Raw genomic sequence first — 15,312 nt, 5'->3', positions numbered from 1 at the left:
ATAAAAAATATCAATTGAACATTCAGGAAATCGGTTATAAAGATGGTCAGGCAAAGATAAAAAAATTAATAAAACATTATATTTAAAGTGCATTTTATGTTTATTACATGAACATATAGTGTTTATTACAAGATAGCTTTTTTGTCATTAAGTAATTATGGAGTGATTGATAATTATTGTAATGTCCTCCGCTAACAAATATAACTTTAACGCTAGTTTTCTTAGTCTCTTTTCTAGTCATCTTTTTTCTGTGAGGTCTTTTCAGTTATGGGGTCAAGTAATTTGTCACTGCTGACATCAGATCTGAGATGACAATCCCAAATTCATTTTTTCTGTCAGTCAGTAAACCAAGACTAGGATTGTTTATCTTTGTTTTGACTTTATTAATGTTATAACAATGACGCAAGCTGATGAAATTCAGTGCCCAGTTGCATGAAAGTCCTTAAGCTTAGAATTCCCTTAAGTTAATCGTTAAAAGCAACCGCTTCTCTATTGCCGTGTTTTTAAGTATGTCAAACAAAAATGACGTCGTGATCAGCTGTTTATGTTGTCGTGTGTTGCTAAGTATTTTCTATGACGTTTACCTGTGAACCCGTGATCACCTGTTTATGTTTCGTATACGAAAGTAAAACTAAAGTACAGAAACGCCATTTTAAAGCAGTTGTTGTTGTTGTTTTTACACGACGACGAAAAGATGTTTAAATCGTCAAAATACGTGAAGATTAAGTTTCTGCATTGTTTTTTGATGCTCGTTTTATTGATATCTGGTAAGCTTTATTTTGCTTATGTGTAACTGTAGGAATTAAACTTTCTGAGTTTTTTCCAGTCTTATTATTAATAGCTTTTTATAATACAGCTAATTATAATAACAACATCAGTTATTTGATCTAAAACTAAATGCGTTTTCCACTGTATTCACGTGTATTTGAGTCATTAAACGATTAAAAGCCTTTGAGGAAGTAAAATGACCACAAACTCAAAATAAAAAATATCAATTGAACATTCAGGAAATCGGTTATAAAGATGGTCAGGCAAAGATAAAAAAATTAATAAAACATTATATTTAAAGTGCATTTTATGTTTATTACATGAACATATAGTGTTTATTACAAGATAGCTTTTTTGTCATTAAGTAATTATGGAGTGATTGATAATTATTGTAATGTCCTCCGCTAACAAATATAACTTTAACGCTAGTTTTCTTAGTCTCTTTTCTAGTCATCTTTTTTCTGTGAGGTCTTTTCAGTTATGGGGTCAAGTAATTTGTCACTGCTGACATCAGATCTGAGATGACAATCCCAAATTCATTTTTTCTGTCAGTCAGTAAACCAAGACTAGGATTGTTTATCTTTGTTTTGACTTTATTAATGTTATAACAATGACGCAAGCTGATGAAATTCAGTGTCCAGTTGCATGAAAGTCCTTAAGCTTAGAATTCCCTTAAGTTAATCGTTAAAAGCAACCGCTTCTCTATTGCCGTGTTTTTAAGTATGTCAAACAAAAATGACGTCGTGATCAGCTGTTTATGTTGTCGTGTGTTGCTAAGTATTAGGTGTGTTCGACATCGGCTGTGGCTGGATGTAACCGATCGGCGAGATTAGCCGCGTGCAGGTGGGGAGGAGCTGAAAACGGAGACGTGAAGTCGGACGCGCTGTGCTTCCCGTAGCTTGCTGCATTTACGTCATGCATGGCTGATCACGTGCCGTTTGCTTGCTTAATCGCATTAAACATGATTTGTAAGATGTAAAATACATAAAAAGCGAATTATACTGTTTTGAATGTCCGTGTATGAGCATGAGTGGAACTGAAGAGGCTTACAGGATCTGTTTTTACAAGAATAAAGTTCAACATAAGCATATATTATTTAAATACCAATGTAGTGGGGTCTACGTTTTTTATCCATTTTATTTTGATGAAGATGACACAATATAACATCGCGACTACATGAAAATAGCTTTAACTGTTATAAAAATACAGATTTGTGAGCATTTGTGGAACTGAGGGCACGTGATTGTCATGTGGCGAATCCGACCAATGGTGAAACAGCTGTGTCGTCATTACAGCCCGTGCAGCTCCTCTTCGCGAACTGCGCTGGCTAACTCAGGCGGCTGATCTCGAATCGCTCTCGCGGTACTTAAAAACCATATGACACAGTCACGTGCCTGCAGCGCCAGCTGAAGTCGGACAAAAATACTAACCGGAATGCACTGCTTCAAGTCAGCCGCCGATCGGTCTGCGCAGCGCCGCATGAAGTCGAACACACCCAATTTTATGTGGAGAGTCACATGTGTTTTGTGTACCTCGTGCTCTTCTGTCTTAAGTCTTGACCCCGCCCCCTTGTTTCCTTGTTAATTATTAATGCCCTTCACCTGTCCTCGTTCACTAGTTTAGTTCTCCCCTATTAATGCCCTTGTGACTGCTGTCTTGTACTGGATCATTGTTCGTTTTCCGATGGCGTTGTGTGTCCCTTTCTCGTCTCGTCTCGTCTTGTCTTGTCCTGCCCTGCTAAGTGTCGTGTCATGTCATGTTTTTTTTTGGATTATTATTATTGTTTGCCCCCTTGAGGGTTTTTCTGTTATATGTGGGAGAGGACAGAACCCAATTGCATACAGCTCTTGAACAAAAATACTTTTATTATTAACAGAAACTCCTTTGAGGGGGCAAACAATAACAATAATCCAAATAATATAATATAACGTGACATATAGCAGGGCAGGACAAAACAAGACAGGAACACACAACATCATTGGAAAATGAACAATGAGTACGTTTACATGCACAGAATAAGCGGATAACTATCAAAAATCTGCTTAATACAGAAAACTGTTTTCATGCGTTTACATGCAAATCAATAAGCCAGCTATGCAGACAACTGTGATTACATGGGACTTGAAGAATTATCAGTTTTCTCGCAGGGAGTGACGTCACCACCTATAGTACCCAATAGTCGTCCAAAAAGTCAATGGCATATCTGTTTTAAGCTGTACTGTTGTATCTCTTCTCGTGTCTGCAGAACCTGTAAATGTAACACGAGCTGCTATTTTAACAGTTTCTCTGCCAAATGCTTTAGTCGAGTGGAGACTTTTATGTGTTACTTTGCGCTTACTTCCGCGTGTGACGTTTATCTTTCATACGTGGAGACATGCGCACATGGACAAACCGTGAGAAAGCCGGTTAAGGTGTTAACATGCCACGCGAAATCTGCGTAATGAGCAAAAAACTACCTGTGCCGTTTATGGGCTTTCCCTGATAAAGCAAACTCGTTTTACACGTTTACATGACCCCACACGTTATCAGTTTATTAAGCATAATCGCCGTAAGACGGCATGTAAACACACTCAATGATCATACAGGTCTGACAGGATCATGACAGTTTTGGCTACTCACCCTCATGTTGTTCTATGGGGTGATTTCCCAGACAGGGATTAGTCATAAATAAATGTAGAGATGTCCAAACAGAAAAAATTTTCAGGGACAAATCTGAAATACATCAGTTCTGTTTGTTTTGCCTCAAAATACACGCCAGTAATGTTTCTTCTAGTAAGGCATGTTTGTTAAAACAAGTAATATTTCCTAATTAAACTAAGGCCTAGTCCTGGTTTAAACTAATCCATGTCCTGGAAACCACCCCTATAAGCTTTTTATTCTGTTGAATACAAAATAAGATATTTTGATAAATTTTGGTAAGCACACAATTGATGGTACCCATTGATTGCCATAGTATTTGTTTTTCCTACTATGGAAATCAATGCGTGACATCAACTGTGTGCTTACCGTCATTTATCAAAATATCTTTTGAAATCAATGTTAAATCAAACTCAGCCTTAAGCCTGGATTTCACAGACAGGGTCACATTTAATAAAATATATGTTGATATTCAGATGACAAGTCAAGATTAATAAAAATATTATGGGGTGGTTTCCCGGACAGGGATAAGCTTAAGCCAGGACTAGGCCTTAGTTGGGAAATATATAATTGGGAAATATAACTAGTTTTAACAAACATGCCTTACTAAAAACATTACTTGTTTGCATTTTGAGGCAAAACAAGGGGTAGCCTACTGATGTACTTTAATATGTCAGTGCAAGTTGTTTTCAGTTTGGACAGCTCTTACATTTATTTTAATTTGGTCAAGAGGAAAACTGAATTTTATCTTCCCCTATTTCTATACGGCATGTAATTTTTTTACAAATAGATGTTTATAATAGTTTACAATTTATTCTACTTGGTACACTCACTGTCACAATTATGTTATAGTTCTAGTCATTGTTTAATTACCCTGTTCATTTGTAATCATTTTCACCTGTGTTTATTTCATTAAAGTTAATTTCTCCCACCCGTTTTCATTAGTATATATCCTTGTCAGATCTCATTTCATGTATGTGTTGTAGGGCTGTCAAAAGATTAATCGCGATTAATCGCATCCAACATAAAAGTTTGTGTTTACATAGCATATGTGTGTGTACTGTGTATAAATATTATGTATATATAAATACACACACATTCATGTATATATTTAAGAAATATTTGCATTTAAATACTGTATATACATTTCTATAATTTATATTATATATAAATATAAATATTTTATATATAAATATAACATTTTTTTCTTAAATATATACATGATTGGGTGTGTTTTTATATATAAATAATAATTATACACAGTACACACACATATGTTATGTAAACACAAACTTTTATTTTGGATGCGATTAATCGCGATTAATCTTTTGACAGCCCTAATGTGTTGCCATTGTTGCCTGTTCAGTGTTCCCTCGTCTTCATTGAGTATAGAGAAACTGTTACATACATATTGTGACTGTTTATTAAAACTTTCTCAACGTCTCTTTAAAGCATCCCTTGGGAAGGAAAAAAATTATTCTATTAATTCTAATGGTTCTGAAACTTTTTATTAATACATTATGAGTAATAATTATATTTAATTCTCCCAAACATGCAGATACTCTGGAGTTTCATGTTCGTGGTTCAGGTCCTCTGGTTGTTCCTCTGGGAGGTTCAGTGGTTCTGCCCTGCTATGTTGAAACACCTTTAGTAATGGAGAATGTAAAGGTGGAATGGACAAGAACAGATTCAGACATTCTGGTTCATCTGTTTCTAAATGGAGATATTAGACCAGAGGCTCAACATCAGGATTATCATGATAGAGCTCATTTCTTCACTGAAGACATTAAACATGGAAACTTCTCACTCCTGTTGAACAATCTGACAGCTGAAGATAAGGGGGTTTATAGATGTAAAGTTTACACTGGACAGGCTGCTGACAAAACGTTGGTTGAAATAAAAGATGTTGGTAAGTATGAATGATATAGGAAAATAAATTATTAATATTAGTATACACATACATTAATATCTGTTTCAGGGTTGGATATTAACAGGTGAGCAAAAATGCCACCAAGATTAACAAAAATGCAAATTACCACCCTTATCATTATTAGTCATTTTATAAAAAAGCAATAAATTCCATTCTGAACACTTATTAATGGGCATCAGTAACCCTGAATTCAAGGACAATAATCAACATGATTTTTTGTTTAAATCGTAATGAGTGTCTTTTGTTTTTACGAGCTACCTTCAAATACACTTCTGATGCTACTTTGCTTTTGTGTAAATAAAAACAGCCATAGGGTTTGCGTTAGTCTTTTTAATAATTTAATGCAATTGTTATCCTAACCTGCTATCATACCTCAAATGTTTCCTTTTAGAATATTTGATCGTGTCAAGATCAAATCGGTGGTTATCTGCATCTGTGGGTGATGACATCACTCTGAGCTGCTCTGTGGACTCTCACATCAAACCTGAAGAGATAGAAGAGGTTTCATGGACAAAAAAAGTTAAAGATGAAGACATTTTGGTTCTTCTCTATCAAAACAATAAAACTCAATCAGGATCCTCAGATGAACAATACAGAGACAGAGTTGAGTTCTTCACTGATGAAATCCACAGAGGAAACTTCTCTCTCAGACTGAAGAGAGTCACAACTGAAGATAAAGGAGTTTACATCTGTCAAGTGTTTACTAAAGGACTTTCAGCAAACACAACTGTTATATTGGAGACACTGGGTGAGTTATAGCGAACAATACAAACCTAATAAACATATGCTGTATTGATTTTTTGCAATACTAGAAGAAGTGGTTATACAGCAGGGCTTGACATTAACACCCGCCAAATGCAGGTAGATTTACGCTCTGGGGTTTAATGGGGCCAATCCCATAGCCACTTTGGCAGGTTGAATATATTTTTTGTAGTTTTCTTAAAAGTTATGCGAAATGGTAAACAATGCGTTATGCGACACTGAGAAAGTACAACTCCCATGAGCACTCCCTGCACCCAGCGCAACATAGGGCAGGGCTATTCAAATCTTACCCTGGAGGGCCGGTGCACTGTATAGTTTAACTCCAACCCTAATCAAACTCACCCACCTGTGATTTTCTAGTGATCATGAAGACCTTGATTAGCTTGCTCAGGTGTGTTTGATTAGGGTTGGAGCTAAACTATGTAGTGTTCCGGCCCTCCAGGGTAATAGTGATGCAAAGTCCGATTCATTTCCGCGAACCGGCTCTTTTCGGACAGTTCGGCTCATTGAACCGGTTCAAAAAGCCGATTCACCGGTTCCTGACGTCATCAAGAAATGACATCACTATGCATTTACTGTATCAATGAAACATTAAAATAAAGTCATTTGTGTCAACACATTAAATTTTTTTTTTTTTTAGTTGTTTTTGTGAAGATTTATTGCCTTTCATTCACAAGAAGTTAGTAATGTTTGTGGTCACAGTTGCAATCGCGGATCATAAATAATAAATGCCAGATACAACTGACCAGTTTTGACAAGCCTACAACTTGAATAAGATTCCTAAAAGACACTGATGTACAATTGCGGATGTGTAAGTATAAATAATAAATACACTTGTGTGTTAAACTCATTGGTCTTCCTTAAACAACTACAATATGATTTGCATGCACAATAAATCGTACCAAAACTAAAGCTTTTTAATAAAACAAGCATATCAAAAAACGAGTAAAAAGGAAACTTCGCGCATCAGGCTCATTCAAATCCTCGGGGATTCACACGCAGTGTCAGCAACTCATCCGTCAGAATCGTCGGCATTCCTCGCCTCGGCAATCATCAACAAACTTCGTTCGGTTCTTTTTTGGGCTTATGTGATGTGCACACCACTTGTTGATTTTATTTTATTTTACTTGTCGATATGTTTTAGTATTGTTTAAAATGTTAACATGTGCAAACCAAGCCAAGCTAGTATAAAAAAATATGCAATAAATAAATATTACAATTGAGATTATTAATAGAATGTGCTTTGGTGGGCACCTTACAGACTCTGTGTGGGCTATCTGGTACTCACGGACACCACATTGGAGACCCCTGAAACCATCTTATAAATGTAGTCTTAATTTGGTGGGTCAATCTGCATTTGAAAGTCAATCTGCATTTAATCTAGCTAAATCAAGTAAAATTACTCAAATTCAAGTCATTTTAGGATGCCAAAATCATGTTTAATCATATGAAATTTTACCAACAACAAAATTGTTGCCAGTAATGTCAAGGCCTTATATTTACCATATATATCAAAAGGGGTTCTATCACACACTTTATATTGGGGAACCCCCAAAGTGTCCCAATTCAAAGGTTTGATTCCTTAAAGGGATAGTTTACCCCAAAATAAAAATTTTGTCATCATTTACTCACTCTCACGTAGGGCTGTGACGATACATCGCCTTCCCCATTAAAAAGCCTGAAATCGATTCTGAATCGCAAGGCTCAGATTCTGTGTTTCATGTACTTGTGCATGTACTACAACTCTATGATCAGTAGAAAATCCTCATCAATCTAAAATCACTATGAGTTTGCGTCGTTTATAATGTCAATTTAAAAAGCAACACTCGTCAAACACAATTATTCAAAATATTTTCATTATCATGAACATACCTGAAACAATCTGAAGAACAGCGATATAAATATCCCTTTAGACATTTCCTGGAATAGCGTTTGTAATGCTACTTCTTCTGTGGTGTTCCTACATGAGAGCGCCCTCTGGCTTTTGGATGTGGCGGCATTTCACCGTAATTCATTCAAATTCATTCATTGAGAAAATGCGTATTTGCATGATTAATCGTCGCAGTCCTACTCTCATGTTGTAACTAACCTGTATAAATGTCTTTGTTCTGATGCATGAACATAAAGAAAGATATTTTCAGAAATGTTTGTAACTGTTTGTGAGCCCCATTTACTACCTTAGTAGGAAAAATGAGTACGATGGAAGTAAATGGTGCTCATGAACGGTTTGGTTACGAATATTTCTTAAAATGTCTTCCATGGTGTTCATTAGAATAATGTACAGTGGTGTGAAAAAGTTTTGGCCTCTTCCTGAATTTTTTGGCATGTTTGAAACACTTAATGTTAACACAAGTTTTTTTTAACACAAGTAAACCCAACATGCAGTTTTTAAATGAAGGTTATTATTATGAAGCCTCCCCCCCAAACATAACTTAACTGTGGTTTATCACACCTGAGTTCAGTTTCTCTAACCTCACCCACACATGTTCACAATCAAGAAATGAAGTAGTAGTAAAAGTGAAGTAGACCAAAAGATCCTCAAAAGCTGCACTTTATGTTGAGATCCAAAGACATTCAGGAACAAAAGTAATTGAGATCTATCAGTCTTGAAAAGGTTGTTAAGCCATTTCTAAAGCTTTGGGACTCCAGCGGACCACAGCAATAGCCATTATCCACAACTGGCGAAAATATGGAACAATTGAGAACCTTCCCAGGAATGGCTTGCTGACAAAAATTACTCAAAGATTGCAGCAACGACAACTCATCTAAGAGGTCACAAAAGAGCCCACAACAACATCCAAAGAACTGCATGCCTCACTTGCCTCAGTTAAGGTCAGTGTTCATGACTCCACCATAAGAAAATGGCTGATGAAAGATGAAAACTGCTGCTGAACAAAACGAACATAAAGGCAGGAAGTTCACCTCTGAATGGCTAAAGAAAAACAAAATGAAAATTTGGGGTGACCTAGTCAAAGTCCTGATCTCAATCTTATTGAGATGCTGTGGTATGACCTTAAAAAGGTGGTTCATGCTTAAAAACCCTCCAATGTGGCTGAATTACAACAATTCTGCAAAGATGAGTGGGCCAACATTCCTCCACAGTGCTGTAACAGACTCATTGCAAGTTATCGCATACGCTTGATTGCAGTTGTTGCTGCTAAGGGTGGCAAAACCAGTTATTAGATTTAGGGTGCAAACACTTTTTCACACAGGGCCATGTGGGTTTGAATTTTGTTTTCCCTTATGTATAATAAAATGCCTAATTTAAAAACTGTATGTTTTGTTTACTTGTGTTATGTTTGATTAATTTTTAAAATTAGTTTCATGATCTGAAACATTAAAGTATGGCAAACATGCAAAAAACTTCATCAGGAAGGGGGCTAACAGTTTTTCACACCACTATACATATGTGTAATTGATGTGTGTGTGTGTTACAGGTTTCTCAGCTCTACATATAATGGTGTTGATTCTCTGCATTGCTGCATGTGTATCAGCTCTTCTGTTCTGCCCTCTCACATACTGTGCATTAAAGAATAAAGGTAAGCTTTTCATTCAGGACCAAGCTTCATAATGTTTATTGAAACATTGTTTTGCAAATACTTTTCGTTTTCACTCAAGGCATAAAGGTGCTGCTTCATGTTTGTCTTCACTTTTGCCCAAATATTATGATGGCACTGGCTTCGATCCTGTGGTATGCTGCTGAAGGTATTTCAATTGAAACTCATTTATCAGAATCTATTTGACATAAACAATTAGTTCAGTTCCTTTTAAAAATGAATACCTTAACGTCTTAAAATGACTATGCAAATGACAGCCAGATATTTATTATTAAGTTATATTACATATTTTCTAACGTTTCTAACTTTATATCATGGATGTTTCAGGATCTTGCTGTTCTCTCTTTATTCTGAGGCCTCTGAGGTTGTTTTGGATTACACCCCATATAAGTGATTTTCCAGGTTGGTCTTTTTAAATCTTATATTTTTTCATAATGCTTTTGTCTTATGTATTTTTATTTGACAGTAATTAATTCTATAAAATATGTAATTACCATTACAGTGCTTTTACGCACTTACAAGATTTGATCATCTCTTTTTGCAGACACAATTATTAACCATATTAAGTCTTCACATGCTGATCAGTATTTTCCTGCTGTTTTGGTAGCAATGTATTCAGGTTAGTACTGTAAATCCATAATTATAAATATTGTTATGTTGACATTTTGTATTAGAAAAAACAATTGGTTACAAATTCAATTTAGTCTAGTCTACAAAGTTTAATCTTTGTAAAGTAACAACCTTTTAAAATGTACTCAATTATTATTTATTTCAATTTACGTGTCTTTGTAAAAGTTAGTGTAGTTAGATAGTGCTTTGTTTATTTAGTTTTTAATAATGATATGTTTATATTTTAATTTGTTTGTGCTAGCTCTGTTAGCAGAACATTTCAAAGACATCGACACAATCACTGTGAAGTTTGTCTGGATATCACTGGTCCTGCTGTGTCTGAGCTTTGTCATACGTGAGTGAATGTTGTGGTTTTCCTTTTCCTCAAATGAAACGATCTTCAGTCTTAGGTTTTGATTTCAAGAGATAGACTTTTATTTTCCGGTCAAATAAAAAGCCGAGCCCGCCCTGGTGAATCCTCCCAGAACCAGTCTGCCGGCCTGGGAGGAATCTCCAAATCAGTTTGACTCTCTGAGCCAGGCCTTGATTAATATACAGGTCTTAGTTCCCTCCCCTCATGGTTCAAACAATATGTTTCTGTTCAGGCTTGTAACTTGAAGAATCACATGACAGTCCCCAGACCAGACCAGTGTCTCCTTTCCTTGACCTATTTGACCCTTGGCTATTTGCTAATACTAAAATCCTTTGTGCCCTGAAACATGAATACACATCTGTTCTTAAATACACAGATGGCTCTTAAACTCCTAACACATGACACACATAAGGCATAGTTGGATTATAATGGTAAACCCATGATGCACATATAAAGATTAAAATAAACTACTTCATGAACTCACCTCAAATGTGTATCTTTTTTTAAAGCACAAACGTTATAAAACCTTAAAACAGCAAGGATGTTAATTATGCTTATTTAAGATATGTTAAACCAGGCAAGCCTAAGTGTTTTTTCTCTACGAAGCTCCCCCTAGTGTCTGATAGTAAATGCTTTCAAACACACTGCTCGGAAATGGGCCTGAACGCAGAGTAACCCCCCCTTAGGTTTAGGGAGTAACCTGGTGAGTGACAGAAGATGGGGTGGTGGAGGGATTCTGAAGACTGTAGAGAATCCTTAGGTGAGTTTGACTGTGATTATACACGGGCTTGCCTTCATGCTGATTGGGTAGATATGTTGATTACTGATTGTAGTAGGGCTGAAACGATTCATTGAGTTACTCAATGAACTCGATTCAAAAAATTCCTTGAGGCAAAAATTCTGCCTCGAAGCCTCGTTAAATTCCTATGACGTGCACTACACGCGCAGAGATCTGATTCCCACGGACCGTTGTTCAATGTTCACGAAGCAAACCATAGCGCGTGATGCAAGCCAAATGCAGCGTCCTAATAAAAATGTATGCATTCTGCCGTACCAAACTGCAATGAAGCAACTGGTCTGACTGGGGCGTCTCTTCCTCACGCACACACAAACACACTTGCACGCACACGCACGCACACACACACACACACACAGGTACCATAGCAATAGGCTCTCCCCAGAAATTATAAATTATTTGTTAGTAACCTAATGGTAAATTTTGCAGGTGTAGAAATCTACATAAACCAGATATTTACTTTGATGTCAGGGCTAGATTACAGCATGAAACCTGTTGTGCATATTAATACATTAAAATTGCTTAATTGTTGGCATTTTTTTTTAACAAATAAAAGCCAAATGCTTGAGCATTTAACAGCCACATCATTTTCGTTATGCATTATTTGTTTTGGTTGTTTAACTCTTTCCCCACCAGCGTTTTAAAAAAAAAAGTTGCCAGCCAGCGCCAGCGTTTTTCATGATTTTCACAAAAGTTTAATGCCTTCCAGAAAATTTTCTTCTTGAAATATATAATCACTCCCTGACAAAAGTCTTGTCGCTTATCTATTGTGTAGAAACACCTGTTATTAACCTGACTTTTAATTAATCAATTGGTGTTAGAAATAGCTCGTATGAAAAGCTAAAACCCTCCCAAATTATGTTTAATGCACTGAAATAAATTAGTTTCACTGAAAAAAGATTTATCCTTTAATCAAGACAGAAAGGTCAATTTTTGGCAAGACAAAAGTTTTGTCGCCTATACAGAAATTAAACAAATTTACTGCAAATTCAAAAATATGTCAGCAAATTAAGTAGTGGTGCTGTGAAATCCAAATTTAATATCTTGTATGACTTCCATGAGATTGAAGGACTGCATCCATGCGGTTTGGCAATTATTCATACAATGTATTGATGAAGTCATCAGCAATACCAAAGAAAGCAGTCTTGCATGCCTCCCAGAGTTCATCAATATTCTTTGGTTTCATCTTCCATGCTTCCTCTTTCATCCTACCCCACATATGCTCAATGATGGTCATGTCTGGTGACTGGGCTGGCCAATCCTTGAGCATGTTGATCTTCTTCGCCTTGAGGAACTTTGATGTGGAGATGGAAGTATGCGATGGAGCACCATCCTGCTGCAGAATTTGGCCTCTTTTATGGTTGGGAATATAAAAGGGTAGCTAAGATTTTTTGGTATTTTAGACTTGATGTTCCTTCCACCCTGCAGATCTCTCGCACACCCCCTTACTGGATGTAACCAGACCATGATTTTTCTGCCACCAAACTTCACTGTTTTCTGGGTGAATCTCGGATCCATGCGGGCTCCAGAAGATCTCCTACAATATTTGAGGTGACTGTAGTGTAATTCAACAGAAGATTAATCTGAAAAATCCACCTTTTGCTTTTCCAGTGTACATCCTTTTAGAAGGCTGTAGGCCTTGGCAAATGCCACACGGTTTTTCAATTGTCTTTTGTTTAGTGCTGGCTTCTGGGCACTGATTCGACCATGGAAGCCATTTCGAGACAAAATCCGACAAACTGTTCTAGTTGACACAGGGACTTCAGGTGACCAGGTCTTGTGGAGCTCTGCTGCAGTGGAAAATGGGCTGGCCTTGGATTTTCGAGCCAACAAACGGTCCTCTCGAACAGTTGTCTTGGGGGGTCTGCCTGACCTGGGCTTGTCAAAAACATTGAAGGTGTCTGCCACATCTGCAGTGGATCTGGTCTTCAGCCTCTTGATAATCAAAACTTTAGTCTCAGGGTGAATCTTAGGCATGTTTGCAGAGGTCTAGTTGCAGTTGATGTGAAGGTCTAGTGCACTGGGGTTATTTTTATACACACCTGAGACCTAATTGATCCATTATTAGTCACAGATGAAGCTCATATGACAAGGCGACAACACTTATGTCTTTGCAAAAATTAACTCAATGGGCTTTACCAAGCTGTGAATATTAGAATACTTTAAAAGCTGAGATAATTCCATTTTTGTGAAGGACTTTTGATAGAGATCCCATGCAGAGCAATATTTAATAGATACACGGAGATCTCTCTCTCTCACGTGAAGCGCTACTTCCGGGTTGAATAAGTGGATAATAGCAGTATTGCGGAAAGCCGGAAATTTCTTGTCATTGGCAGGGAAGTGTTTTCTCGTAATTAACGAGTTATCTCGTCAATGGCGGGGAAAGAGTTAAAAACCAAATGGCGCAGTGGATAAGACACACGCCTTTGGTGTGAGAGACCCGGGTTCGAATCCACTGTGACACACCATTGTGTCCCTGAGCAAGACACTTAACCCCTAGTTGCTCCAGAGGCGTGTGACCTCTGACATATATAGCAATTCTAAGTCGCTTTTGATAAAAGCGTCAGCTAAATAAATAAATGTAAATGTAAAAACACAAACAAAAAATTATCCGATTAATCGATCGAGTGCTAGATTAATCGATTACAAAAAGAATCAATAGCTGCAGCCCTAGATTGTAGACAGCTGGTGATACTAGAATATTTGTCGATTACTGATTGTAGACAGCTAAAGGCACTTGATGTCACGGTTAATCTGTGTCATGTCTTGTCTCTGTTCCGATTGTTATCACCTGGACATTCATTGATTAATTACCTGCCTCATCACACCTGTTTGTCATTTAGTCTGTGTGTATATATACCTCTGTCTTCTGTTTGCTCACTGTTGGATCATTGTCATTACTACCCTGTCTGTTCCCCGTGTCACATTTTGGATGTTCCTGTGTTTGCTACCTGTTCGTCATTTTACTCCTCGTGTTTTTGGTTTCCTATTTTATCATTAAATGTTATTTATTTTGTGAACTCTGCGTATGCGTCCTACTTCCCTACCCTGTCATGACAGAATGATCCAGCCAAACTGGACGCAGCAGGTTCACGGAGGGCGGCTCCCCCAGGAGTTTTGTCGAGGGGGAGTAGTGACATCGGGGTTCATTCCCCATCAGCCCCGATGTCTCTTGGGGACCACCGTGAGCGATCGCTCGCTCCTGTGGGAGGAGGATCGGCCCAGGCGGTCCCCCAACGGTTGAGTCGTCGTCGACGGTCCCTCGGAGGACCACCATCCTGCTCGCAGGGGGATCCGGAACGGACCACGCCAGATAATTTCCCCGGGGTGGCTACCGAGGGTCTCCGTTTCCACGAGGGGATGGGAGATGATTTCCGGGGGCATCTGATCGTCGACGATTCCCAGGAGGGGGGTAATTCGTCTGCCTCGGTTCTCGGAGCGATCGCTCCGGTTCTCCTGGCGCAGTCCGGCCAACCGTCCTGTTGGTCTCATCCCGGCGGCTGCTGGCTTCGCCAGTGTCCCCAAGCCCTCCACCCCTCCCTTGGACTCTCGCTACCAGACTTTGTTTTTGTTGTGTTTTATGTGAGTGTCTGGTAGCCACTCGTAGAGGGGAGGGTAATGTCACGGTTAATCCGTGTCATGTCTTGTCTCTGTTCCGATTGTTATCACCTGGACATTCATTGATTAATTACCTGCCTCATCACACCTGTTTGTCATTTAGTCTGTGTGTATATATACCTCTGTCTTCTGTTTGCTCACTGCTGGATCATTGTCATTACTACCCTGTCTGTTCCCCGTGTCACATTTTGGATGTTCCTGTGTTTGCTACCTGTTCGTCATTTTACTCCACGTGTTTTTGGTTTCCTATTTTATCATTAAA

At 37.8% G+C, this 15,312-nt stretch overlaps 1 protein-coding gene across 1 annotated transcript in view; it reads left to right on the top strand.

The window, feature by feature from the left end:
- The first annotated feature begins 648 nt into the window (after window positions 1-648).
- LOC129425953 (uncharacterized) overlaps window positions 649-15,312 on the top strand; it is a 30,073-nt gene continuing 15,409 nt past the window's right edge. The window contains exons 1-8 of the mRNA XM_073865114.1: window positions 649-767; window positions 4,964-5,314; window positions 5,727-6,083; window positions 9,535-9,636; window positions 9,716-9,802; window positions 9,982-10,056; window positions 10,199-10,273; window positions 10,526-10,618. Of these exons, the coding sequence (XP_073721215.1) occupies window positions 695-767; window positions 4,964-5,314; window positions 5,727-6,083; window positions 9,535-9,636; window positions 9,716-9,802; window positions 9,982-10,056; window positions 10,199-10,273; window positions 10,526-10,618 (1,213 nt within the window). The 5' untranslated portion in view covers window positions 649-694. The remainder of the gene's footprint in view (window positions 768-4,963; window positions 5,315-5,726; window positions 6,084-9,534; window positions 9,637-9,715; window positions 9,803-9,981; window positions 10,057-10,198; window positions 10,274-10,525; window positions 10,619-15,312) is intronic.

Source organism: Misgurnus anguillicaudatus, unplaced genomic scaffold (genome assembly GCF_027580225.2).
Source record: "Misgurnus anguillicaudatus unplaced genomic scaffold, ASM2758022v2 HiC_scaffold_29, whole genome shotgun sequence".
NCBI classification, from domain to species: domain Eukaryota; kingdom Metazoa; phylum Chordata; class Actinopteri; order Cypriniformes; family Cobitidae; genus Misgurnus; species Misgurnus anguillicaudatus.
Note: the sequence above shows the minus strand (reverse complement) of the source record. Positions and strands in the feature narration are given on the sequence as shown.